The sequence below is a fragment of the Carya illinoinensis genome, chromosome 16 (genome assembly GCF_018687715.1).
Source record: "Carya illinoinensis cultivar Pawnee chromosome 16, C.illinoinensisPawnee_v1, whole genome shotgun sequence".
Classification (NCBI taxonomy): domain Eukaryota; kingdom Viridiplantae; phylum Streptophyta; class Magnoliopsida; order Fagales; family Juglandaceae; genus Carya; species Carya illinoinensis.
The window spans coordinates 1308559-1333650 of record NC_056767.1 but is presented as its reverse complement, the minus strand read 5'-3'; the positions used below and the strand labels follow the sequence as shown (position 1 = coordinate 1333650).

Here is a 25092-nt window from a genome sequence, read left to right as displayed (position 1 = left end):
AGATAATATTACTATAATTCCTATTGAAGAATATAAATAATTAAAATATATCTTTTTATCTGCTTATATCTTTCAGATAAATACTAATATTTAAATTTAAACTCTGATTTTACACTTTACCCAATTAATTATTTAGGATATGTGTTTGTTTGAATGTCAAAAAACAAAAATATTTTTAAAATTGGCCTCAAACTTTGTAAATGCTTGTTCATGATGTGTATGAACAAAAATAAATTATCGACATCTGGTATCAATAGTTGGATTAAAATCTGGCATAAGAAATTCTATATTGAAACCTTACATCGCACACCTCTAATTGATCAATATGTAATTTGTTATTTTTTACATTCTATCTTAATGCTTAAATATGTGTGTATTTAAATAAAACAAAAATGACAAATCACAAAATAGAGGAGTGTGTGGTCACATATTAATTATTAGGTAGATACGTGTGGCGTAAGATTTCCTTATAACATTTTTCAAAATCTAATTATTAAAATGAACGGAAATTAAATCAATTGTATATATAAGATGTTAATTTTAAATCTCATTTTAATTTTTCTAGTTTAAAATCTATCTTATTATCCAATAATAGAAGAGATAAAATATTTATTTCATTTTGTTTTATTTCATTAAGGGTTAAACGGGAGGTCGGATTAATTGGTAATATGCGGCCATTTGTTGGTTTTTGACTTCCCATTCAAAAATTAAACCTCACGTTGAATTAGCCTTCTTATCTGCATAATAAAAATAATATCTTTTTTTCATTTTTCTACTTTATGAATGTATTTTAATTTGTTTTTTTAAAATACTTTATTATCTTCATTTTCACAATCTCCAACAACGTATATATCAAAATATATAAAAACTTTAATTTCTGACTATTTTTTAAAAGTCAATAAAATATATTTCCTCATAATCAGTATTCACTAAATTATCAGATAATTGCCTCAACCTAATTGCACCTACCTAACATTTAACTTCGTCAATAATTGTATCGTCAATTCCGATCAACCGAAATCACGATGAATTTTCTCATTGACTTTTTGCAGTGTGTGGGGACCAAAGTTATTTGTCTTTTTTTCTTTTCTTTTTTTGTTTTTCTTTTTCACGTGGTGCCCTGTCACTGTTTTTTTCCTCCCTGTACAGGCAAACGTTCGTAAGCATGATTACAACCTGGTCCCCATGTAGCATTATCAGGAGAGGAGAGAGTTAGGCACTTGTGGTCTTCTTTTTTAGAGGAGAGATTAGTTGAGGTTTGTGTCTGAGAAAAATCTAGAGAGAACGCTGGAAACACATAAGAGCTGAAAGAAGTAGTACTGGTTGACTCTGCAAAATTAAGAGGTACTAATAACTAATTTCTTTTCCACTTATTCTTTTATTAATGCATGCAAAAAATTACTGTTAATTTGTCACAAATTTTTTAGTTAATTACTGTTATATCATTTTTCTTTTCAAAAACAGTACACAAGGGCATTTATTTCGTTTGTGGTTGTTTTTATTTTTTCGGTTTCTTTTCCTATTTTAGATTTCCTGATCGTGACTATGCTTTTCTAACAATTAAATCATCTAATTTTGTTTTCCTTTTGATGTATGGATTTGCATTAGTTATGGTCTATTTCCTGGTATGTTAGTCACAATTTGCTTCTTCTTCTTCTTTTTTTTTTTTCGGAATCTTCTTATTGTGCTGGCTGAATTATTTTTATTTTTTATTTTTAAATCCCCTGACTCTCTCTCCTCTCCTGATAAATTCCTACCACGTGATCTCAATTATGAATTCCTATGGGAAAATGGAGACAGTCCGTCCTTTGGGGTTATCCTACACAACATCCCAACACCTTATCTATTTTTTAATTTTTATTATTTTATTTTTTATCAAATATTTAATATATAAATAATAAATAAAATAATTAAATAAATTCAAAAAAAATATTAAAAAAATATTAAAAAATAAAAAAGAGATGGGGTGTTGGGATGTTGGGGGTGTTGGGAAGATTTATTCCCGTCCTTTGCTTCACTGACCGACAAAAATTGTGGCTAAGAAATCGTACTGTATTTTATCATTAAATTTTTGCAGAATGTGGGCTCAGAGTTAATAAAACATGACAACTACCACGGATCAGAGGAGAGATCGGTCGAGACTTGGGCTGATTGTCTGTCTGAGAGTCTATCAGAGAAAGAGCGAACGTTGAAAATTCAAAAGAGTTAAAACAAGTAATCCTTAATCTTGCAAAATTAATAGCTGCTCATTAATTTCTTTCTCACTTATTTCTTTATTAATGCATGCAAAAAGATTACTTTTAATTGGTCACAAATTTTTAAAATTGGTCAAAAACTCTGTAAATACTTGTTAGTTCATAATGTTTATTAATATAATGTGAGTATTGGCATTGGCTAACTTTTTGTTTACTCACATATATAAACAATTAGTGTAGCGTGTGGACCTGAATGCATATTATTTATCCAAAAATTGATTAAGTATTTTTGAGTTGAGATAATAATAATTTGAATTAAGTATTTTTTAGATTTTAAAAAATGAAAAAGAAAAAATTAAATAAAAAAATATTATAAAATTAAAATATTGTAAAAATATAATTTTATAATATAATTTTTATTTGAGGATTTAAAAAGTTAAAATTATTTTTTATTTTTTATTTGAAAGTTTAAAAAATTTTAAATGATATATTTAAAAATTTTTTATTTAAATTATATTTAAGAATAATACAAAATGAGTTCAGAAAATGTTTTGTATGTTATATGAGGCCTCAAACCTACCCTTAAGGAAACAATTACAAGACTAGTTAAAACATTGGCATTGCATGTGTAAAAGCACCTCTTTTAAATAATCATTTTGCCATTCCAGAAAAACCATAATAATTATGTATTTTCAAATCAAAATAATAATAAAAGATTATTTTATTGTTATGTATCATAATTATGCATAAACAGCAATGCCTGTTAGTTCGTTCATGTTCTCAGAATCTCACATGGCATTTATCATTGAAGAGCGACAAATCAATGCCAGCTTTTGCAGTGCGGTGGGATCAGAAATTAAGAGTTAGGTTTTCTTTAAATGTTTAGGTTTTGGTGGAAACTCTTTAAATGTTTTATTTTTTTCTTATTTTCACATTGGGTTTTTATTTAAAATGATTAAAGTGGTTTCGGACTTGACCGACACAAGTATTGTTTTTTCTTCTTCTTTTTTCCTATTTTCTTGCTTGGCTGGCAGCCATTAACAGGAAAAGGACTTTGCACCTATCCACTTTCATGTGGATATATTTAACAAAAAAATAAAATTTTTTACAAAATGTCAAATAGAAAAATCTCGTACTTTCGTTATGTTAAAAGGTAAATTATATGATTAAAAATTATAAAACAACCTATTCTTTTAAATAAATATACTTTTTTATAAAATGGCTGAAAAATATTGGTACACTTTAAATTTATACTTAACATTATTATTCAACAAAAGAAAGGGTAAAGAATAAAAAATTAATTTTATAATTTTATAATATATTTATTTTATTTTTTATTTTTTCAAAAATTAATAAAATACTTTTATTCAAATTATTTCATTATTATTCATAAAATTTTGAATTATTCCAAACATGTTATTAAAGATTTTTTTTATAACTACTAAAGATTCTTTTTTTTTTTTGATACGGGGGATTTGGGGAGGGGATTGAACCCCAGACCTCACTTTGGAGGTGGGGCTCCATGCCATCAGGCCGTTGGCCTTTGGCTCTATTAAAGATTCTTTTTAACAGTGTCAAAATGTTACATTACATTTAACTGCATCAATAATTACATTGTCAAATTCCAATCAAATAATCGAAACCAAGAGAAATTTCCTCATTTACTTTTTTGTAGATTGTGGGATCAGAGTTATTTGTCCTTTTTTTTTCCCGCGGTTTCCTTTGACAGTTTTTTTCCCACCATGTACAGGCAAATGTAAATAGAAAGAGAAATCATATTTGCAAGTGGAAGTATTGTGTGATTCTTTAAAAAAATTAAATAAATATAAAATTAACATAAAAATTAATTTTTAATAATAAAATATATTTTTTTCAAAATAATTATACAACATAATCTATGACTGAATCTAATATTATTAAAAAAAAAAAAGAACATTGTTTGCATAGACCATTTTCAAGAGAGGAGAGAGTTAAGGCACTTTAAAATTTTGAATTTTAAATTTTAGATATCATTTGATTATATAGATTGGATGAGAAATTTGTGAATAGTAATCAGATTATTTGTGAATGTAGTAGTGAAATGGCTTGATTTAAGATATTTTATGGAATTTGAAAAAATGGGAGAAAAAAATTAAATAAAAATTATAAATGCAAAAGAAAATTAGAATATAATTTTTATTTTGAGATTAAAAAAAATTAAATTATTTATTATGTTTTTTTTAGAAGTTTAAAAAAATTATAATGATTAGATAATGAATATATAAAAAAGTTAAAAAGTTGAAAATTTAAAATTAAAAAATATTTATATATAAATAATATTTAAATATTAAAATAAGATAAAATTTATTGAAATATTTGGGAAACCAAATCAAACTTTAAAGATTTTACATTTGAGAGGTCTGTGCGTATGATTACGTGAATAAAATTATAAGTATATATATAATATTTTCTTTATAAAATTTATATTTTTTAGTGGGCCTAATATGCTTTTGAACAGTCTTAATAATTATATCATTAAACTCCGATAAAATAATCGGAAAAGTGGCCATATTCCAACACAAACGACAAAATCTCATGTTATATGGGACCAACACGTACACTAAAGAACCCGATTCTCATTTTCTTGCAAAATGCATTTACTCTCATCTTATAAGTAAAGACAAGGCATGGTGGTCATTCTCCTCTCATCTTTGTGATTTTTATGATCTAAACTACTCAAAATCACTTTGCTGCTCTGCTTTTAGTTTCCAACATCACTTTTCTCAAATCCATACCTCTATTTCTGTGCGATTTATATACTTCTCTACTTTCTAGAGGAAGTCGTAGCTAGAGGTTAGTACCAGAAACTTTCCCTTTCTTCATTTTGATGTTTTTTCATCATGTTTTTGTTCCAATACTTTGCTATATAAATGGTCACAAGGTCTCATAAACTATTGTTCGCCCTTGGCATATGTCGGCTTTAGGATTCTGTTTTCCTTTCTTTTTTTTAGGGCTCAATACATGTATTCTTGCATCTCATACAGCAGCTAATAGCCTAATATTCAAAAATTAAAGAATATATAGTTTTTAATATAAATTTATATTATTATTTTAGCTATATATTTTTAATACTTTTGTTTAATGCATAAATATTTTTGCCTAAACATTAATCTTTGCACCCTATAAAAAAAATTAGAGCTATCATGTCCATTTGTCTTCAAGAAGCAAGATCGATAATATTAATTCTCTCTGCTGAGGTGAATTTGAGTTTCTTTCTTGTTTATTCTTTCTCATTCAATGAATCTTGAAGATGACTATATTTTCATAAAATCCAAATTATATTCATCTATTGTATTCAAAAAGTAAACACTTTTCTTCACAAATTTAGATTTTTATAATTTTATTTCCTTTCAAATAGATGAATTTTACAATGAACATGGAAATAAAGTTTATTTTGAAATTTAGTAAAAATTTACTCATGACGAATGATTTTTAAGATCTAAAACAATGTCAAGTTTTACTTTAATAGATGGTTGAGGTAAAACTTAAATATATAAATAAATAATTACTGAATGATAGCAACTATTGTAGTGTTTGAGTTGTGTCAAACTATATGAGGCGGCAATATTTATTGTAAATGTTGAGAATTAAGAGCGAATGTTGGAAACTCAGAAGAGATGAAACAAGTTCTTGATCTTGCAAAATTAAGAGGTGCAAATTACTAATTTCTTCTCCACTTATTCTTTTATTAATGCATGAAAAAATTACTTTTAATTGGTCACAAATTTTTTAGTTAGTACTTGTTGATCTCATGATGTGTGTTACCTTGTAAATTAATGAATGCAAAATAACAAAAGTACTTTTAAAATTGGCCGCAAACTTTGTAAATACTTGTTAGCTCATAATGTTTATGAATATAAAGTAGTTATTGGCATCTACTATATATCTACAGTTGGTTAAATCAATAGTTTATAGACTATACTTAAAAATGAGATGAGAGTAAATGTTTTATTAAAAGTTGATATAATTTTTTAATATTAATTTTATTTTAAAAATTAAAAAAATTAAATTATTTATTTTATATAAAAATTTAAGAAAATTATAATAATTATATAAAACAAAATAAAATAATTTTGTATAACTAAATCAGCATAAAAGACAAAAGGAAATGGGATTAGATACCCACCACATGATATAAATTCCTATGGGAAACGGTAGAAAGTCCATCCTTTGCTTGACTGACTGACAAAAATTGTGGCTAAGAAATCTCGTACTGTATTTCATCAGTTTTTGCAGATTGTGGGCTCGGAGCGAACGCTGGACACTCTGAAGAGCTAAAACAAGTCATTGATCTTGCAAAATTAAGAGGTGCATGCTCACTAATTTCTTCTCCACTTATTCCTTTATTATTGCATGCAAAAAATTACTTTTATTTGCTCACAAACTTTTAAAATTGGTCAAAAACTCTATAAATACTTGTTAGTTCATAATGTTTATGAATATACCACAAGCATATGACTAAGCCAATACGTGTATTATAATGTGAGTATTGGCATTGGCTAACTTATTGTTTACTCACATATAATGACAATTACTGTAGTTTTATAATCAAGATGATTTATAGTACTAAAAAGTAAAGCATTACTTGTCCAAAAATTGATTTAAGTATTTTTGAGTTGATAATGGCATTTGTCGTCGAAAGACCGATAAATAAATGCCAACCTTTTTTTTTTCTTTTTTTTTTTCTTTTTTTTTTTTTAGCTTTTGCAAGGTGGTGGCCCATGGGATTAGAAATACTGTCGTTTTTGTGGAATCTCTTTTACTTTTTTTTTAGCCGAAATTGAAATGATTAAAAAGTGGCTTTGGACTTACCGACACAAGTATTGTCTTTCCCTTTTCTTTTTTATATATTTTCTTGGCTGGCAGCCATTACCGATGAAAAAGTAGTATATCTAAAAGAAAGATTTCCTGGACATTACCATACGGATGTTTCTTTCTTTTATTGCATTTTAAAAAAATAAAAATTATATATATATATTCATTGTTATATATTCTTTTATATATTTTATTAATATAATTAATTATATATTAAAAAAATATTAATATAATCAATCACATTAATAAAATATATAAAAAATACATAAAAATAATTATATATAATACTACTATTTAAAATAACTATTCGCAAATATATTTCGAACAATTCAAGAAAACAATTCCCTTCTATCATACGGATATACTCAGTCGTGGATAGTTTCATACTAGAACGTAAGTAATGGTAGTTCACTCGGCGTTGTCTAGGCCAAGTAAAGTGAAAATAAAAAATAATAATAATAATAGGCCATAATTCCAATTGAAGAATATAAATAGTTAAAATATATCTTTTTATCTGCTTATATCTTTCAGATAAATAGTAATTTCACATCCTATCAAAGTATAAGATTTAAATTTAAACTATGATTCTACACTTTATCCAATTAATTATTTAAGATATGTGTTCGTTTGAATGTCAAAAAACAAAAATATTTTTAAAATTGGCCTCAAACTTTGTAAATGCATGTTCAGGATGTGTATGAACAAAAATAAATTATCGACATCTGGTATCAATAGTTAGATTAAAATTTAGCGAAAGAAATTTTATATAGAAACCTTACATCACATACCTCTAATTAACTAATATGTAATTTGTTATTTTTTACATTTTATCTTAATACTTAAATATGTGTATGTCCAAATAAGACAAAAATGATAAATCACATAGTGGAGATATATGGTCACATATTAATTATTAGGTAGATATGTGTGGTGTAAGATTTTCTTATATCATTTTTCAAAATCTAATTATTAAAATGAACGGAAATTAAATCAATTGTATATATAAGACGTTAATTTTAAATCTCATTTTAATTTTTCTGGTTTAAAATCTACTTATTATCCAATAGTAGAAGAGGTAAAATATTTATAATATTTTTCAATTATCATCATTTTGTTTTATTTCATTAAGGGTTAAACGGGAGGTCGGATTAATTGGTAATATGCGGCCATTTGTTGGTTTTTGACTTCCCATTCAAAAATTAAACCTCGCATTGAATTAGCCTTTTTATCTTCATAATAAAAATAATATCTTTTTTCATTTTTCTACTTTGTGAATGTATTTTAATTTGTTTTTTCAAAATACTTTATTATCTTCATTTTCACAATCTCCAACAACGTATATATCAAAATATATAAAAACTTTAATTTCTGATTTTTTTTAAAAGTCAATAAAATATCTTTCCTCATAATCACTATTCACTAAATTATCAGATAATTGCCTCAACCTAATTGCACCTACCTAACATTTAACTTCGTCAATAATTACATCGTCAGTTCCGATAAACTAAATCGAAGTCACGATGAATTTTCTCAGCGACTTTTTGCAGTTTGTGGGGACCAAAGTTATTTGTCTTTTTTTCTTTTTCTTTTTCACGTGGTGGCCTTTCACTGTTGTTTTCCTCCCTGTACAGGCAAACGTACGTAAGTGGAAAACATGATTACAACCTGGTCCCCATATAGCATTATCAGGAGAGGAGAGAGTTAGGCACTTGTGTTTTTATTTTTCATATGAGAGATTGGTTGAGGTTTGTCTTTGAGAAAGAGGAAACGCTGAGAATAGTTAAAAGTAGTAGTCGTTGATCTTGCTAAATTAAGAGGTGCATGCTGACTATTTTCTCCCTCACTTATTCTTATTAATGCATGCAATTACTTTTAATTGCACGCAAACTTTTTAATTACTTGTTCATGATTTGTGTTACCTTGTAAATGGATGCCAAATAAATAAATACTTTTAAAATTGATCGAAAACTTGGTAAATACTTGTTATAAGTTCATGATGTTTATGAATATAAAGAAATTATAGGCATCTAGGATTCTGGCTACTATATATTTGTAGTTGTTTAAAATCAATCATATATAGACGAGAGAATTTGAAACAAAAAACGTGTTGAGTTGAGATTAATAAGATATGACAATCACCTCGGAGTTAGACGGCTTTTGTTTTTGTTTTTCAGATGAGAGGTTGGTTGAGACTTGAGCTGGTTGTCTGTCTGAGAAAAATCTGAAAGGAACGCTGGAAACGCAGAAGAGTTGAAAGAAATAGTCATTGATCCTGCAAAATTAAGAGGTGCTAATTACTAATTTCTTACCCACTTATTCTTTTATTAATGCATGCAAAAAATTACTTTTAATTGGTCACAAATTTTTTAGTTAGTACTTGTTCATGATGTGTGTTACCTTGTAAGTTAATGAGTGCAAAATAACAAAAAGACTGTTAAAATTGGTTGCAAACTTTGTAAATACTTGTTAGTTCATAATGTTTATATTCATATAAAGATCTACTGTATATCTACAGTTGGTTAAATCAATAGTATATAGACTAGAGTTAAAAATGAGATGAGATTAAATGTTTTGTTAAAAGTTAAATAAAATATTGTTATAATATAATTTTTTAATATTAATTTTGTTTTAATATTTAAATAATTGAATAGTTTATTATATCTTATATAAAAATTTAAGAAAATTATAATAATTATATGAGATGGGATAAAATAATTTTGTATAACCAAATTATCCTAAAATACAAAAGGAATTGGGATTAGATACCCACCACATTATGAACTAACAAGTGTTTACAAAAGGAACTGGGAATTGTATAACCAAATCGCATACTGTATTTCATCAATTTTTGCAGATTGTGGGCTCGAAGTTAGATGCTTTTGTTTTTATTTTTCAGAGCGAACGCTGAAAATTCATAAGAGCTGAAATAAGTTCTTGATCTTGCGTGCATTTTGCTTAAAATCGCTCTGCTGCTCTCCTCTTGTTTTTCAACATCACTTTTCTCAAATCCATACCTACATTTATGTGCTATACATACTTCTCTGCTTTCTAGAGGAGGCTGTAGAGGTTAGTCCCAAAAACTTTCCCTTATTTCTTTTAATATTTCTGTGTCATATTTTTGTTTCAATTCTATGCTAATTTCATTTTTTCTATGTAATACTTTTTGGATCTCTAATTGTGAATATATAAAATTATAAATGGTAAACAACCTCTTGTAGGCTATTGGTCCTCCTTGGCATGCCAGTTTCAGGATTCTATTTTTTTTTTCGACTTTAGACTTGTATTATTGCATCACATACAGCTAGGCCTGTGGGCTGGTATACCCAATGGCCGCCTGGGGCGGGAAGCCCACAACAGGGGCAGATAGGTGGGCACCTGCCCATGCACAAAGGGTAGATGGGTGAGCACCCTAATTATATACACTACGTTTTTCTCTCCTATCATTTCTTTCATTCCCACTTCTTGGCCGTCCTCCCTTCCCTCTTCTCTTCTCCCCACTTCTATTCTCCTCTTTTCCTTTTTCTTTTCTCCCCCTTCCTTTCATACCTTAACGGCCATTCATTGACCTCTATTCTATCTCATTTCTCTTCTCCTCCCTCTTATCTTCTCCTTCTCCCCCTCTTTTAGGCCGTCTTCTCCTTCCATTGTTGTGGGTCATGACTCATGACTCACAGCTGAGCCACATTCTATGACGGTAAGACCACAACTTGGGTTTGGGTCTTTGCGACTGCGACTCATGATTGCAACTGTGGCTTTGTAAGTTAAAGACTCGCGGCTGCGAGTATGGGTCTACGAGTTTTATGATCCACAACTATAACCATGGGTAATAGAAATGCCCATGGATAGGGGTGCTACCCGCACCATACGGTGCGGGGTAGCCCCCTCCCCGCACCCCGCTCCGCATGGTGCGGGGGTGGGGTTTTCCCATCCGTCCCCCGCCCCCGCATCCCCGGGGCGGGGTACCCCGCCCCGCCCCGCCTCATTTTCCCTTTAAAAAATTACTACTTTTTTTTTATATTTAAAAATTATTTCTAAATCCAAAAGTGATTAAAAATATATTTTTAGATCCAAATTGTAAATTTAAATTTTGTAAATATGACTATAATTTAAAAATTATGTAGTTTTTAAATTTGCTAGTGCATATTTTATATAAGTTGTAGTGTAGTAGTTTTAAACTATATAGTTTTTAAATTTGTTAATGCATACTTTGTAAACAACTCTAAAAAATTGTAATATATATATTTATATATACACAATTTGTAAAATATAAAAATATATTTATATATATAAACATATATTTATGCTTTTGAATATATATAAATAATTATGCTTTTATATATATATATATATATATATATAAATATTTATATTTATATATATAATATTTATATATGTAGGGGGCGGGTCGGGGGAAATGCGGAGTGGGGTTGGGCCCTCCCCGCCCCCCGCCCCCGCTAGGGGACTAGATGCGGGGCGGGGGACCCCGCCCCCGCTCATGAGGGGCGGTGTTACCCGCCCCGCCATGGCGGGGGCGGGGCGAACGGGGGCGGGGTAGCGGGGTGCGGGGCCCCGCTGCCCACCCCTACCCATGGATGTTTGAGTCATGGCCGCAGGCCGTGGCAGTGGCTTGTCAGTCTGCACACTTATCTTTAGATCTATGCGATTTGTAATCGAATATTAGGTAACTTGGCCTAAAATCTATAACATGCGTATAAAATATATAAAATTATTAAGTAAAAATATGTAATAAAATATATAAAAATTCACTGTTATATGTAGAATTACTCATAAAAATGAACCACTCTTGGCCATTCGACATTTATTATTAATCCAAAACATGCATATAAAATATATAAAATTATTAAGTAGAAATATGTAATCAAAGTTGAAATACCGTGATCCATCTTTCTTTTTTCAATGTTCTCTGAGATGAAATTTGTGTTGTGCATTGGAAAATATTTCCTTAATTTTAGGAGATGTTACAAAAAAAATTTCATCCCAAAATTTTGATCTTATTTCATCCTATCTCATTCTAAATATCACTAAAATACAGATATTTTCAAACTAATCATTACAACTTTTTCAAATTTTTAAATTAAAAAAAAATCAACTTTTTTAAATCTACAAACAAAAATTATATTTAAAAATATTTTAATTTTACAATATTTTTATTCAAATTTTCTATTTTATTTTCCAAAATCCAAAAAAACTCAACTCTATCTCACTACTATTTACAAATTATTTTACTACTATTCACAAAATTTTCCTAAATCTCATTTTAAGGAGCCATTTGGTTTCAGATATGAGATGAAACCATCTTATCTTAAATTGTACTGAGAGACACTCTCTTATCCAAACACTTATTTTAAAATTACTTTATAATCCAAAATCATCTCATCTCATCTCACTTCCTAATTCAAACACATACTATTTAAAAACCATCTCATCTCATTTCAACTCAATAATCTCACTACTATTTACAAACCAACTCAATTCATCTCATCTTATTTCACTTCCTAATCTAAACACACAAAAATTTCAAAAATCATCTCATTTTATCTCAACTCAAAAATTTCACTCTTATTCACAAACTATCTCAATTCATCTCATCTAAACTTACTATCAAAATGAGCCTGACCATCTTATTGTCCAATAATAGAATAGATCAAATATTTTTAATATTCTCACTTCTTATATTTTTGTTTTATTTCATCAAGGGGTTAAATAGGTGATGTCGGATTAACTTGTAAGAGTATTAGTATTGATTTAGCTAAATTAAGTGAAGTTTGGCTAATGCCACTTAGTAGCTTTTGATTACCCATTCAAAAGTTAAACCTCGTGTTGAATTAGCCTTCTTGCTCTATATAATAATAATAATAATAATAATATAGATAAGATGAGATAGTTTTAGATGAAAATTAAAAGTTGAATAAAATATTATTAGAATACTATTCTTTAATATTATTATTGTTTTGAGATTTGGAAAAACTGAATTTTTTATTATATTTTGTGTAAAAATATGAAAATGTTGTAATAGTGAGATGAGATGAGATAGGCTGAGAGTGTTTCTCAATCCAATTTCCTTTTTGCGTACAACTTACTTGAAAATTGAAATGATTAAGGGAATCTTTGGAAATCAATCTTATCTCATTTTATTCCATCTAATCTCATTCTATCCTATTTAATCTCATCTCATTTTCTTTCCAAATATTACTCAAATATAAATACTTTTAAACTAATCATATTACAATTTTTTCAATCTAATCAGTACAACTTTTCCAAACTTTCAAATAAAAAATAAAAAACAATTCAATTCTTCAAATCTCAACAAAAATTATATTTTAACAATATTTTAAATTTATAATATTTTTATTCAATTTTTTTTTTCTCTTTCTCATAACTCCATAAAACATCATAACTCAAACTTTTGGCTAATCTAATGGTGGCCAATTTTTTCATATCTCAGACAAATTTTAGATAACACATCCATAAGATCAAGTCAATTCTAGTGCTATAATTTAAGCATGATGTGCTTAATTGGATCCAGATGACTTATCAGTTGATCTATTTGTAATATATTTCGCAAAAGATAAATACTATGATTAAGCAAATGAATTTTTGCACCTAAAGGAAACACATGAGGCAATCGTGGAATTTCTTTTAGCCTTCGTTTGATTATACAAATAAGATAAAATGAGATAAAAATTGAAAGTTGAATAAAATATTATTATAATATATTTTTTTAATATTATTTTTATTTTAACATTATGATCACGAGAGGAGAGAGCTATGCACTTTTGTTTTTCTTTTCTCTTTTTTTGAGGATAAATTGGTTGAGGTTTGTCTGTTTGAGAAATGGGGAATGCTAGAAACTCAGAAGAGCTAGCCGAAACAAGTCATTGATCTTGCAAAATTAACAAAGGTGCTTACTAATTTCTTCCTCACTTATTCCTTTATTATTGCATGCAAAAATTTACTTTTAAATGGTTACAAACTTTTTAATTACTTGTTCATGCATATGATCTTGTGTGCTACCTTGTAAAAACAAAAATACTTTTAAAATTGGTCGTAAGGTCTTTATAAATAGTTGTTCATGATCGATGTATATGAATATAAGGAAATTAGATATAGCCATTCACTATACATCTACAGGTGGTCAAATCGATCGTAATTCGTGCATACTAGACGAGAAAATTTGATACAAAAAAACATGTTATTGGTAGTTGAGATATTGTCCCAGGCCATATAGCCTTCTTTTCCTAAAATATGGTGACATTGATCTACTAGCTTGTTTTCTGTGATATTCCAAATTTTTTTTTTCATTTTTCTATTTCCTAGATATATATCTTCTCGCCCTAATTTTCGACTGATTTTTTTCCCCGTTTTGCTTCTTTGATTGGTAAATGGGCAGGCAGTGGCAGATTTCGTCTTATTCTCTCAATATTGCTTGCAACTTGTAGTTTTGCATTTCGAACAACATTTGTGTTCACAAAAGAATAGAAAAAAAAAATTACAAAAACAGAAAAACTATTTTAGGAAAAATGGAAATTATTTCTTCAATTGTTGAAAAAATAGTAGATTACTCAGTTGGTCCAATCGGAGAACAGTTTGACTATATTATCTCCTGCAAAAGCAATATCAAAGATCTTGAAAAGGAATTTCCGAAGCTACTTGAGAAGAAAGAGGCAGTGCAACAATCTGTTGATGGAGCCCAATGGAATCAAGAAGTAGTCGCAAGTGAAGTGAAGACGTGGCTGACAAATGTGGAGAAACAAATTGAAGAAGTGCATAAATTCCTAGAAGAAGATGTCAAAACTAATAGGATGTGCTTAAATGGTTGGTGTCCTGATCTCAAGCTACGTTATTCCTTGGGTAAGAAAGCTCAAAAGAATACTCGAGCTATCATTAAGTTGCTAGAAGAAGGTAGAAAATATGATAGGGTGTACAATATTGCACCTCCATTGAAAGTGACATCGTCATCCACAGACCGTTTTAAGGATTTTGAATCACGAAAATCAATGATTCAAAATGTTTTGGAGGCTCTAAGGGATGACAAAATCGACATGATTGCATTATGTGGTATGGGAGGGATTGGCAAGACAGAAATGGCCAAAGAAATAGCTAGAAGAGTCCAAGCTGAAAGTTTATTCGAAAAAGTTGCCATTGCAGTGGTGTCTCAAAGTCCAAACTTGACAAAGATTCAAGGCGAACTTGCGGATATGCTAGGCAAGAGACTTGATGTAGAGGGTTTATATGGAAGAGCAGATGAATTACATTCGAGGTTGATGAATAATAAGAGGGTCCTTGTGATATTGGATGATGTTTGGGAACAGCTTGATCTTGAGGCTATTGGAGTTTACTATGCAGTTAAAGAAAAGCACTGCAAAATCTTGTTGACGTCAAGAAATGAGGATACTTGCAATCAAATGGGAATTCAGAAGATTTTTCAAGTTGGACTTTTATCTGAAGAAGAAGCTTGGAATCTGTTCAGAGAGATGGCAGGTGCTTGTATCAATACTCCCAATCTAATTTCAATAGCAAAACAGGTTGCGGAGGAATGTGGACGTTTGCCTATTGCTATTGCAACGGTTGGAAGTGCTCTTAGCAACAAAAGCGATGAGTACGAGTGGAAAACCGCGCTTCAGCAGCTTAAAATGTCTATCCCACAATATATCACTGGTATGCATCCAAAGGTATATTCTAGCATAGAGTTCAGTTACAATTATTTAGGAACTGATGAAGCCAAATCGTGCTTTTTGTTATGTTGTTTGTATCCCGATGATTATGATATTCCTGTTGAGCATTTAGTTAGATATAGAGTTGCAAAAAGGTTTCTTAAAGTCTTTGGTACTGTGGAACAAACAAGAGCACATGTCCATGCAATAGTTCGGAATCTTCGAAGATCAAATCTATTGTTGGATAGCGAAAGGTACGAAAGCGTCAAAATGCATGATATTGTGCGAGATGTTGCCATATCAATTGCATCGAGAGACCAACATGGTTTTATGGTAGAGTTGGATAGAAGACTTGTAGAATGGCCACAGAAGGATGACAGTTACACCACAATTTCTCTTTTACTTGGAGAAATGAAAGGGCATCCTGATGGGTTGAAGTGTCCCAAACTTCAGCTTTTGCGACTATCATGTTTAAAGGATTCAGAAACATTGCCAGGAAATTTCTTTAATGGGATGAATGAGCTAAAGATGTTGTATTTGGAAGAAGGCTGCTTTTCCTTGAAGTCATTGCCATCATCAATCCAGATCCTCGAGAACCTCCTAATGTTGAATCTAGAGAGTTGTCGTTTGGGAGATGTGTCGGCAATTGGAACCCTTGGAAAACTAGAAATTCTTAGTTTTTGTGGTTCCGAGATTGAGGAGTTGCCGCGTGAAATAGGAAATCTTAGTCAATTGAAGCTGTTGGATATGAAGGGATGCGATTCTCTAAAGCGAATTGCAGCAGGTGTTTTATCCCGTTTATCTCACCTACAAGAGTTGTATATTGCAAATTTTAAGAATTGGGAATATACGACTACAATGGAAGGAAATGGAGAAGGAACAAGTAATAATGCAAGCCTTGCTGAACTAATTTCCCGTTTCGGTCAAATGACGGTTTTAGAAATTAGCGTACCAAGTATCGAGTGCTTGCCAAAAGAATTGCACTTCAGAAACTCCAACTTGAGATTTAGGATAAACATTGAAGATGATGAGACCTATTTATTTGAAAATGCAATTAGACTCGAAGAACGTGAGGATGCAAGTGATCTTGGGAAAGTACTTTTGGAGAATAGGGGTGTTTTTGGCAACCTAAAACATTGTTACATATTTAATTGCCAGTATTCGGAAAATATATTTTGGTTGGCCATGGTGAGAGATTTGGTTCAACTCAAATCTTTACGCCTTTTTGACTGTGAAAATATACAAGAAGTTTTTTCGAAGGAAGGAGATCAAGATAAGAAGAAAGTCATCGGTGATATCATTACATTGCCGAACTTGGAGAAAATATATCTATCTTCCTTACCACGGCTTACTGGTATCTGTAAGTCCATGGACTCAGTTGAGGTATGTTCTCCCAATTAATAGTACATCTATGATTCACATTTTATATCGATTACTTCAAAGATTAAATCTCTTGAAAATTTCTAAAGAGTTAACGATTTGTTACTACTGTTGGAAAATTTTGTAATTTAGAAATATGATTTTCGTTGGGAATAAACATCTTATTAATTTCCTATCTATCTTAAGGATATACATTATATATATTTGAAAACTACTTCTCACAATATTGTAATGGTTGAATTAATGGATTAAACAGGTTGAAAGAGGAGGAGGCAGCACTTCATCAACAACCCTCTCTCATAAACTATTTTCATCCAACACCATTTTGTGGTTTCCCAATTTGGTAAAACTTCATGTTAAGGAGTGTGAATCACTACAAGTGATATTTGATCTGGAAGGACTAAAGGTCATAGAGAACCACCACCCCGTCCTTGCACTTTCTCAATTAACAAGCCTAGAGTTATGGAATTTAGATGGGATGGCTCATGTGTGGAAGAATATTCCAAGAGGATTTCAAGGCTTTCAAAACTTAGTATCAATTGATATTGATGATTGTAAAAATCTTAGAAGTTTGCTTCCTGCTACTGTTGCAAAACTACTGGTGCAGCTTCAAACAGTAAAAATATGGACCTGCCAATCGATGGAAAATATTATTGAAAGAGAGGACGAAGGTGGAGAAGAAATTGGGAGAGCAAATATAATTGTATTCCCTCAAATTCATACCTTCGGACTACGTTGGCTAGAAAATCTTGTGAGTTTTAATAGCGAAGCCCATTCTTTTGAGTGGCCATCCATAAAGAATATCGAATTGTATATTTGTCCAAAATTTAAAACATTTGGTTCAGAAATTCAAAGTGGAAGAAAACTAAGAAAGAAAGATGCGAAACTTGATGCAAGAGCCCCCCAAGAGCCTAGTATTGGCTCCTCCTCAGCCTCAACAAGAGAATCTTCTAGACTTCTCAACCGATGTCTAGAGTTGTCTTGTGTACCACGTCGCAGGAATTCTAATCCAGACCAAAGAAATTGCAGCTCCTCTTTAGGAGAGAACAAACACAACTTTAACAAAGATCAGGTATGTGCATCAAGACTAAGCTTTACTTATTATTATTATTATTATTATTATTATTTTTTATTTGTAACTTGTTTGAAACACTTGGTCTTCCTCTATTTCTTTTCATTTTAACTATTAAAAAGTTTCTTTTTATTTATTTATCTTCATATTTTAAGTTTAAACCAATGAGAGTAAAAAAAAAAAAAAAGGCAAATCTTTTTCATTTGTCCATCTGCCGTAATTTTTCTAGTTTCATTAAGTACTCAGCTTTTGAGCTACCTTTTTAAATTACAATTTATCTTTCATGCATTCCAATTTTCACCTTTTACGTCGCTTTAAATATTAAATTTTGGAGAACTTCACTTTACATATTAAAAACTATCACTCGTTTTTTAAAGAATACTAGAAATTATTAAAACTAACGATTCTTTCATTTTAGAGGTTGAATTTGATGATAAAACTCATAGGGTGATTGAATAAATTTATTTGTCCTTACTATAAATAGTGCTTGTAATACATTAATGTAGATGGTAAGAGCAGATCTATGAAATGCATGTAAATGAAAATATATATATAACTTCGTTATATTTTTAATTGAGGTGCTCAAATTGAAGTTAAGCCTAAAAGTTTTCCTCCTATAGATATATATGAGTCTACTTTTGACAGTGTCATTTTTTTTTATTTTTATAATGTTTGGTAGGTTAAATTGACAAATCAAGATGAGCCAAATGTGAGTGAGACTGAAAATCAAACAAAGATGTGTTCTCTATTTCCTTACTACTTGATTGAAAGTTTGGGAAATCTAGAAGAACTTGACGCGTGTGAATGTGATTCATTGGAAGTGATATTTGAACTTGATGAGGGACTACGTGATCTTGAAGAAAGCAATTATATCTTCAATAATTTGACAGAGTTGAAATTAATGGATTTACAGAAGCTGTTGCATATATGGAAGAAAGGTCCACGAGATATCAAGGGCTTCAATAACTTGAGATTTCTAACTGTATCGGAATGTCATAGTTTGAAATGTTTATTCACATCATCCATAGCAAAACTTCTTGTGAAATTAGAAGACATACAAGTTTGGCACTGCAATGAAATGAAAGAAATCATTGCAAAAGAATCAGGAGACGAAGAGAAAAGAGATCATGTGATTGCATTCCCTCAAGTGAAGACCCTCAGGCTCGTGCATTTACCAAAATTAGAATGTTTTTGCAACGAGGCGATTGCTTTTATTTGGCCGTCTCTGGAAAAAATAACAATTGCTCGATGTGAAAAATTAAAAATGTTTGTTCCCACGACAAGCATGAAAACACCTAAGCTACAAGGAGTACATACAGAGTCTGAAACTTTTCAACCAATGATAGAAGGAGACCTCAATACCACCATACAACACATTATCAAAGGAAAGGTACGTTACTCAGCAGGTTTTCCAAATTTCTGGCAAATTTGCAAGAGATATTAAACGTGAGAATATAAAGAGGTATTTTAAGTTTCTATTTTCAAAATTTCAGGTAAATTTACAGGAGATCTCGGAGAGCTCTAGGTCTCCATAGCAGGTTTAATTCCTCAATTCGATCAATTTCCTCGTATTTATGACTTATGTTTCCTTCTTTTTTGCTGCATTTCTCAATTTTCTCTAAATAATTAGCAGCTGGAGAGTTTATCGTCAATTTGTCTCTCATCATGTGAAGTGTGAACGAGCTCCCCCAATTAAATACTTTGTAAAGAAAATCATATTAAAGCATCGGTTTCTTTCTGTTGGTTTTGCTTGCCCTGCCCCTGAGAGATTGTCTTGCAGGTTTGGGGTTTCTGGAGCTGCTGAAATGGCACCCGTGAGCTTCGTTGATATAAAAAAAAAATTGCGTCTCTCGTGGTTGGTCATTTCATTGGGCATTTCCAATAATTTGCAGTATAGTTTAATCTCACAATTCTGCTACGTTCAATCTCAATTCAGAACCTCATTTTAGTTCCTCTCTCAGAAGAAAAGCTGAGATCCTCATTTCATTCTCGTTCCTCTCTCTCAGAAAAGCTCAGATCCTCATTTTCTCTTTTCTCCATCCTCTCTCGTTCCTCCGCCCCGCTTAGTGAGTTCCGGCCTCATAATCATCATCTTGATAGGCATGTACGCATTCAAATGGTTCATCACCTTGATAAGAGACAGAATTTCTGTTTGACTTGTGGAGACTGTTGGTTCCCATTTCCAGATTTTTTTGGTTGCTGGCACTTTAGAATTTTTTTGGTTGCATGGGATCAGCTGAGCATGTGCTTCGTTTGGTTGGCTCGCATTCTTTTCAATTTGAGGCCTTTAACTCTGGACATGAATTTAAGGATATATCTAACTCATCTGATTGGTTGTGTGGAAGCGTTTATTTCCTTGTGGTTTTATGGCCTTCTTCAATATGGATATAAACAAGATGTTTGCTAGCAACCTAAATGTGAATATTTCAAATGACATATGAATATTACTTCCCCTGCTCTTCTTATTATTGTGGTCCCTTGGGACATTTGAAAGCCTCAAAGATTGTATCCATGCGATAGATTTATTTTTTTTCCTTTTTTATATTAGGTTTTTCCTAAATGATAAATTATGCCATGCATCATTTTTTCAAAAAAGCAAAACGTGCCAAAATTTCTCCTTAAAAATGGTTTTGTTTACACTACACCATAGTTTCTAAATTTTCATTTAAAACCTACTCTTTGCATTTTCTCTTAAGAAATTTGTGACGCCTCTCTCTCTCTCTCTCTCTCTCTCTCTCTCTGTGGAATTAAACTAATCGATCTTGCATTGTATGTCACTGCACAATGCATATTTTTTTGAATTTGTTTAATGGAATGCCCTCATGATTGGTTGTGTCCCCAGTGTTTTGCTGCATGTGGTCAGTTTTGTTGTATGTTTAGATAAGAAAGCTCAAGCTGTTATTAAGTAGAATTTAATTAACTTTAAATTTACATTTCCAGTTTAAATCTCGAGCAAATGGAACTGCATGGCAAAATTGATTGAGAAAGATGATGGTGTTGGGGCTACAATTGATGCTTTTCCTCGGCATTTACCTCCAGAGCTACCCATACCTACTGCATTTTTGGAGAAAGATGGACAACCAAACCCTCTGCAGTGGTTTTTTCTTCAAATTTGGGGAAATGGTGTTGCTAGTTAGATGACTAGTATAAGGTTGGAGAGGCTCCCACACAGAACACACAAATAGAGCTCTGTAGTAGAAAATGATATTCATTTTCAAATTCTATACTGTATCTATTCTAAATATTGGATTTTAGAATTTGAAGGTTTGAAAATGCCCACCTTTAATACCTCTTTTTTGGGAGTACATTGCTAGTTGGGGTGTGATTACTTAAATATGCCCCCCAACTCTCGTTTTCTTCTTTCTGTTTTTCCTCCACAACTATTCATAGTTTGGGATGTATATTGCAAAAGGGTAGATTTTTTTCATCAGCAAAAGGGTGATGATTAAAAGGGAACCACCTCTGCAGGTAGTGTATATGGTAATACAACACTAACCAGTTAAAAGATTCAAGCTGGTCTGGCTAATCTATCTACTAATTCAACATTAATTCATAATTGGGGAAATAAAAATATCTATTGGTTTGCTGTCGAACTGTCCTAGTTTGAAAAAAAGATTTGATATTGTCATTTTTTCTTGAGTTTGCTTTGGGTTGCAGTCATTTGCATTAATATCAATTAAATGATGAAATCCACCATTCCTATCAACTAATGCTTTTGGGATAGTTTGTGGATTTTCAATCATTTAAAAACTATCACTCGTTTTTTAAAGAATACTAGAAATTATTAAAACTAATGATTCTTTCATTTTAGAGGTTGAATTTGATGATAAAACTCATAGGGTGATTGATTAAATTTATTTGTCCTTACTATAAATAGTGCTTGTAATACATTAATGTAGATGGTAAGAGCATATCTATGAAATGCATGTAAATGAAAATATATATATAACTTCGTTATATTTTTAATTTAGGTGCTCAAATTGAAGTTAAGCCTAAAAATTTCCTCCTCTATATATATGAGTCTATTTTTGACAGTGTCATTTTTTTTTTTTTTTAATGTTTGGTAGGTTACATTGACAAATCAAGATGAGCCAAATTTGAGTGAGACTGAAAATCAAACAAAGATGTGTTGTCTATTTCCTTACTACTTGATTGAAAGTTTGGGAAATCTAGAAGAACTTGAAGCATGGGGATGTCATTCATTGGAAGTGATATTTGAACTTGATGAGGGACTACTGATCTTGCAGAAAGCAATTATATCTTCAATAATTTGACAGCGTTGACATTAATATGGTTACCGAAGCTGTTGCATATATGGAAGAAAGGTCCACGAGATATCAAGGGCTTCAATAACTTGAGATCGCTATGTGTAATGACATGTGATAGTTTGAAATGTTTATTCACACCATCCATGGCAAAACTTCTTGTGAAATTAGAAGAAATAGAAGTTCACGCATGCTATGAAATGAAAGAAATCATTGCAAAAGAATCAGGAGACGAAGAGAAAAGAGATCATGTGATTGCATTCCCTCAAGTGAAGACCCTCTCGCTCGGCAATTTACCAAAATTAGAATGTTTTTGCAACAAGGAGGCGATTGCTTTTGAGTGGCCGTCTCTAGAAAAAATAACAATTGTTGAATGTGAAGAATTAAAAATGTTTGTTCCCACGACAAGCATGAAAGCACCTAAGCTACAAGGAGTACATCATAGTGTACGTTATACAGAACCTGAAACTTTTCAACCAATGATAGAAGGAGACCTTAATACCACCATACAACACATTATCAAAGGAAAGGTATGTTACCTAGCAGGTTTCCCAAATTTCTGACGAATTTGCAAGAGATATTAAACGTGAGTATATATAGAGGTATTTTAAGTTTCTATTTTCAAAATTTCAGGCGAATTTACAGGAGAATTTACAGGAGATCTCAAAGAGCTCCAGGTCTCCATAGCAGGTTTAATTCCTCAATTCGATCAATTTCCTCGTATTTATGACTTCTGTTTCCTTCTTTTTTGCTGCATTTCTCAGTTTTCTCTAAATAATTAGCAGCTGGAGAGTTTATCATCAATTTGTCTCTCATCATGTGAAGTGTGAACGAGCTCCCCCAATTAAATACTTTGTAAAGAAAATCATATTAAAGCATCGGTTTCTTTCTGTTGGTTTTGCTTGCCCTGCCCCTGAGAGATTGTCTTGCAGGTTTGGGGTTTCTGGAGCTGCTGAAATGGCACCCGTGAGCTTCGTTGATATCAATAAATGGATTCCCAGATGCAAAATTGCGTCTCTCGTGGTTGGTCATTTCATTGGGCATTTCCAATAATTTGCAGTATAGTTTAATCTCACAATTCTGCTACGTACAATCTCAATTCAGAACCTCATTTTAGTTCCTCTCTCAGAAGAAAAGCTGAGATCCTCATTTCATTCTCGTTCCTCTCTCTCAGAAAAGCTCAGATCCTCATTTTCTCTTTTCTCCATCCTCTCTCGTTCCTCCACCCCGCTTAGTGAGTTCCGGCCTCATAATCATCATCTTGATAGGCATGTACGCATTCAAATGGTTCATCACCTTGATAAGAGACAGAATTTCTGTTTGACTTGTGGAGACTGTTGGTCCCCATTTCCAGATTTTTTTGGTTGCTGGCACTTTAGAATTTTTTTGGTTGCATGGGATCAGCTGAGCATGTGCTTCATTTGGTGGGCTCGCATTCTTCTCAATTTGAGGCCTTTAACTCTGGACAAGAATTTAAGGATCTATCTAATTCATCTGATTGGTTGTGTGGAAGCGTTTATTTCCTTGTGGTTGTATGGCCTTCTTCAATATGGATATAAACAAGATGTTTGCTAGCAACCTAAATGTGAATATTTCAAATGACATATGAATCTGGCATATTACTTCCCCTACTCTTCTTATTATTGTGGTCCCTTGGGACATTTGAAAGCCTCAAACATTGTATCCATGCGATAGATTTATTTTTTTTCCTTTTTTATATTAGGTTTTTCCTAAATGATAAATTATGCCATGCATCATTTTTTCAAAAAAGCAAAACGTGCCAAAATTTCTCCTTAAAAATGGGTTTGTTTACACTACACCATTGTTTCTATATTTTCATTTGAAACCTACTCTTTGCATTTTCTCCTAAGAAATTTGTGACGCCTCTCTCTCTCTCTCTCTCTCTCTCTCTCTCTGTGAAATTAAACTAATCGATCTTGCATTGTATGTCACTGCACAATGCATATTTTTTAGAATTTGTTTAATGGAATGCCCTCATGATTGGTTGTGTCCCCAATGTTTTGCTGCATGTGGTCAGTTTTGCTGTATGTTTGGATAAGAAAGCTCAAGCTGTTATTAAGTAGAATTTAATTAACTTTAAATTTACATTTCCAGTTTAAATCTCGAGCAAATGGAACTGCATGGCAAAATTGATTGAGAAAGATGATTGAGAAAGATGATGGTGTTGGGGTTACAATTGATGCTTTTCCTCAGCATTTACCTCCAGAGCTACCCATACCTACTGCATTTTTGGAGAAAGATGGACAACCAAACCCTCTGCAGTGGTTTTTTCTTCAAATTTGGGGAAATAGTGTTGCTAGTTAGATGACTAGTATAAGGTTGGAGAGGCTCCCACACAGAACACACAAATGGAGCTCCGTTGTAGAAAATGATATTCATTTTCAAATTCTATACTATATCTGTTCTAAATATTGGATTTTAGAAGTTGAAGGTTTGAAAATGCCCACCTTTAATACCTCTTTTTTGGGAGTACGTTGCTAGTTGGAGTGTGATTACTTAAATATGCCCCCAACTCTCGTTTTTCTTCTTTCTGTTTTTCCTCCACAACTTTTCATAGTTTGGGATGTATATTGCAAAAGGGTAGATTTTTTTCATCAGCAAAAGGGTGATGATTAAAAGGGAACCACCTC

General features: G+C 31.3%; 2 protein-coding genes across 12 annotated transcripts in view; both read left to right on the top strand.

Moving 5' to 3' along the window:
* The window catches only part of LOC122299065 (probable disease resistance protein At4g27220), a 64615-nt gene extending 43147 nt beyond the window's left edge, over window positions 1-21468 (top strand). The window contains exons 8-9 of the mRNA XM_043108976.1: window positions 19957-20031; window positions 21117-21468. The gene's annotated coding sequence lies outside the window, so the exon portion shown is untranslated. The remainder of the gene's footprint in view (window positions 1-19956; window positions 20032-21116) is intronic.
* Window positions 1199-24963, top strand: LOC122299064 (disease resistance protein UNI-like). 11 transcript variants are annotated; one of them, XM_043108960.1, is made up of 10 exons: window positions 1199-1344; window positions 2078-2214; window positions 6462-6542; window positions 9224-9336; window positions 9946-10115; window positions 14461-17107; window positions 17361-18176; window positions 18856-19566; window positions 23075-23675; window positions 24557-24963. In XM_043108960.1, exons 6-9 carry the CDS (start codon window positions 14591-14593, stop codon window positions 23126-23128), a joined length of 4098 nt encoding a protein of 1365 aa, XP_042964894.1. In that variant the 5' UTR covers window positions 1199-1344; window positions 2078-2214; window positions 6462-6542; window positions 9224-9336; window positions 9946-10115; window positions 14461-14590; the 3' UTR covers window positions 23129-23675; window positions 24557-24963. The 11 variants fall into 11 exon arrangements, with proteins under 11 accessions (XP_042964894.1, XP_042964896.1, XP_042964890.1 ...); XM_043108962.1 differs by lacking the exon at window positions 2078-2214 and having other exon boundaries at window positions 1225-1344; XM_043108956.1 differs by lacking the exons at window positions 1199-1344; window positions 2078-2214 and adding an exon at window positions 4821-5027.
* Window positions 24964-25092: the final 129 nt, after the last annotated feature.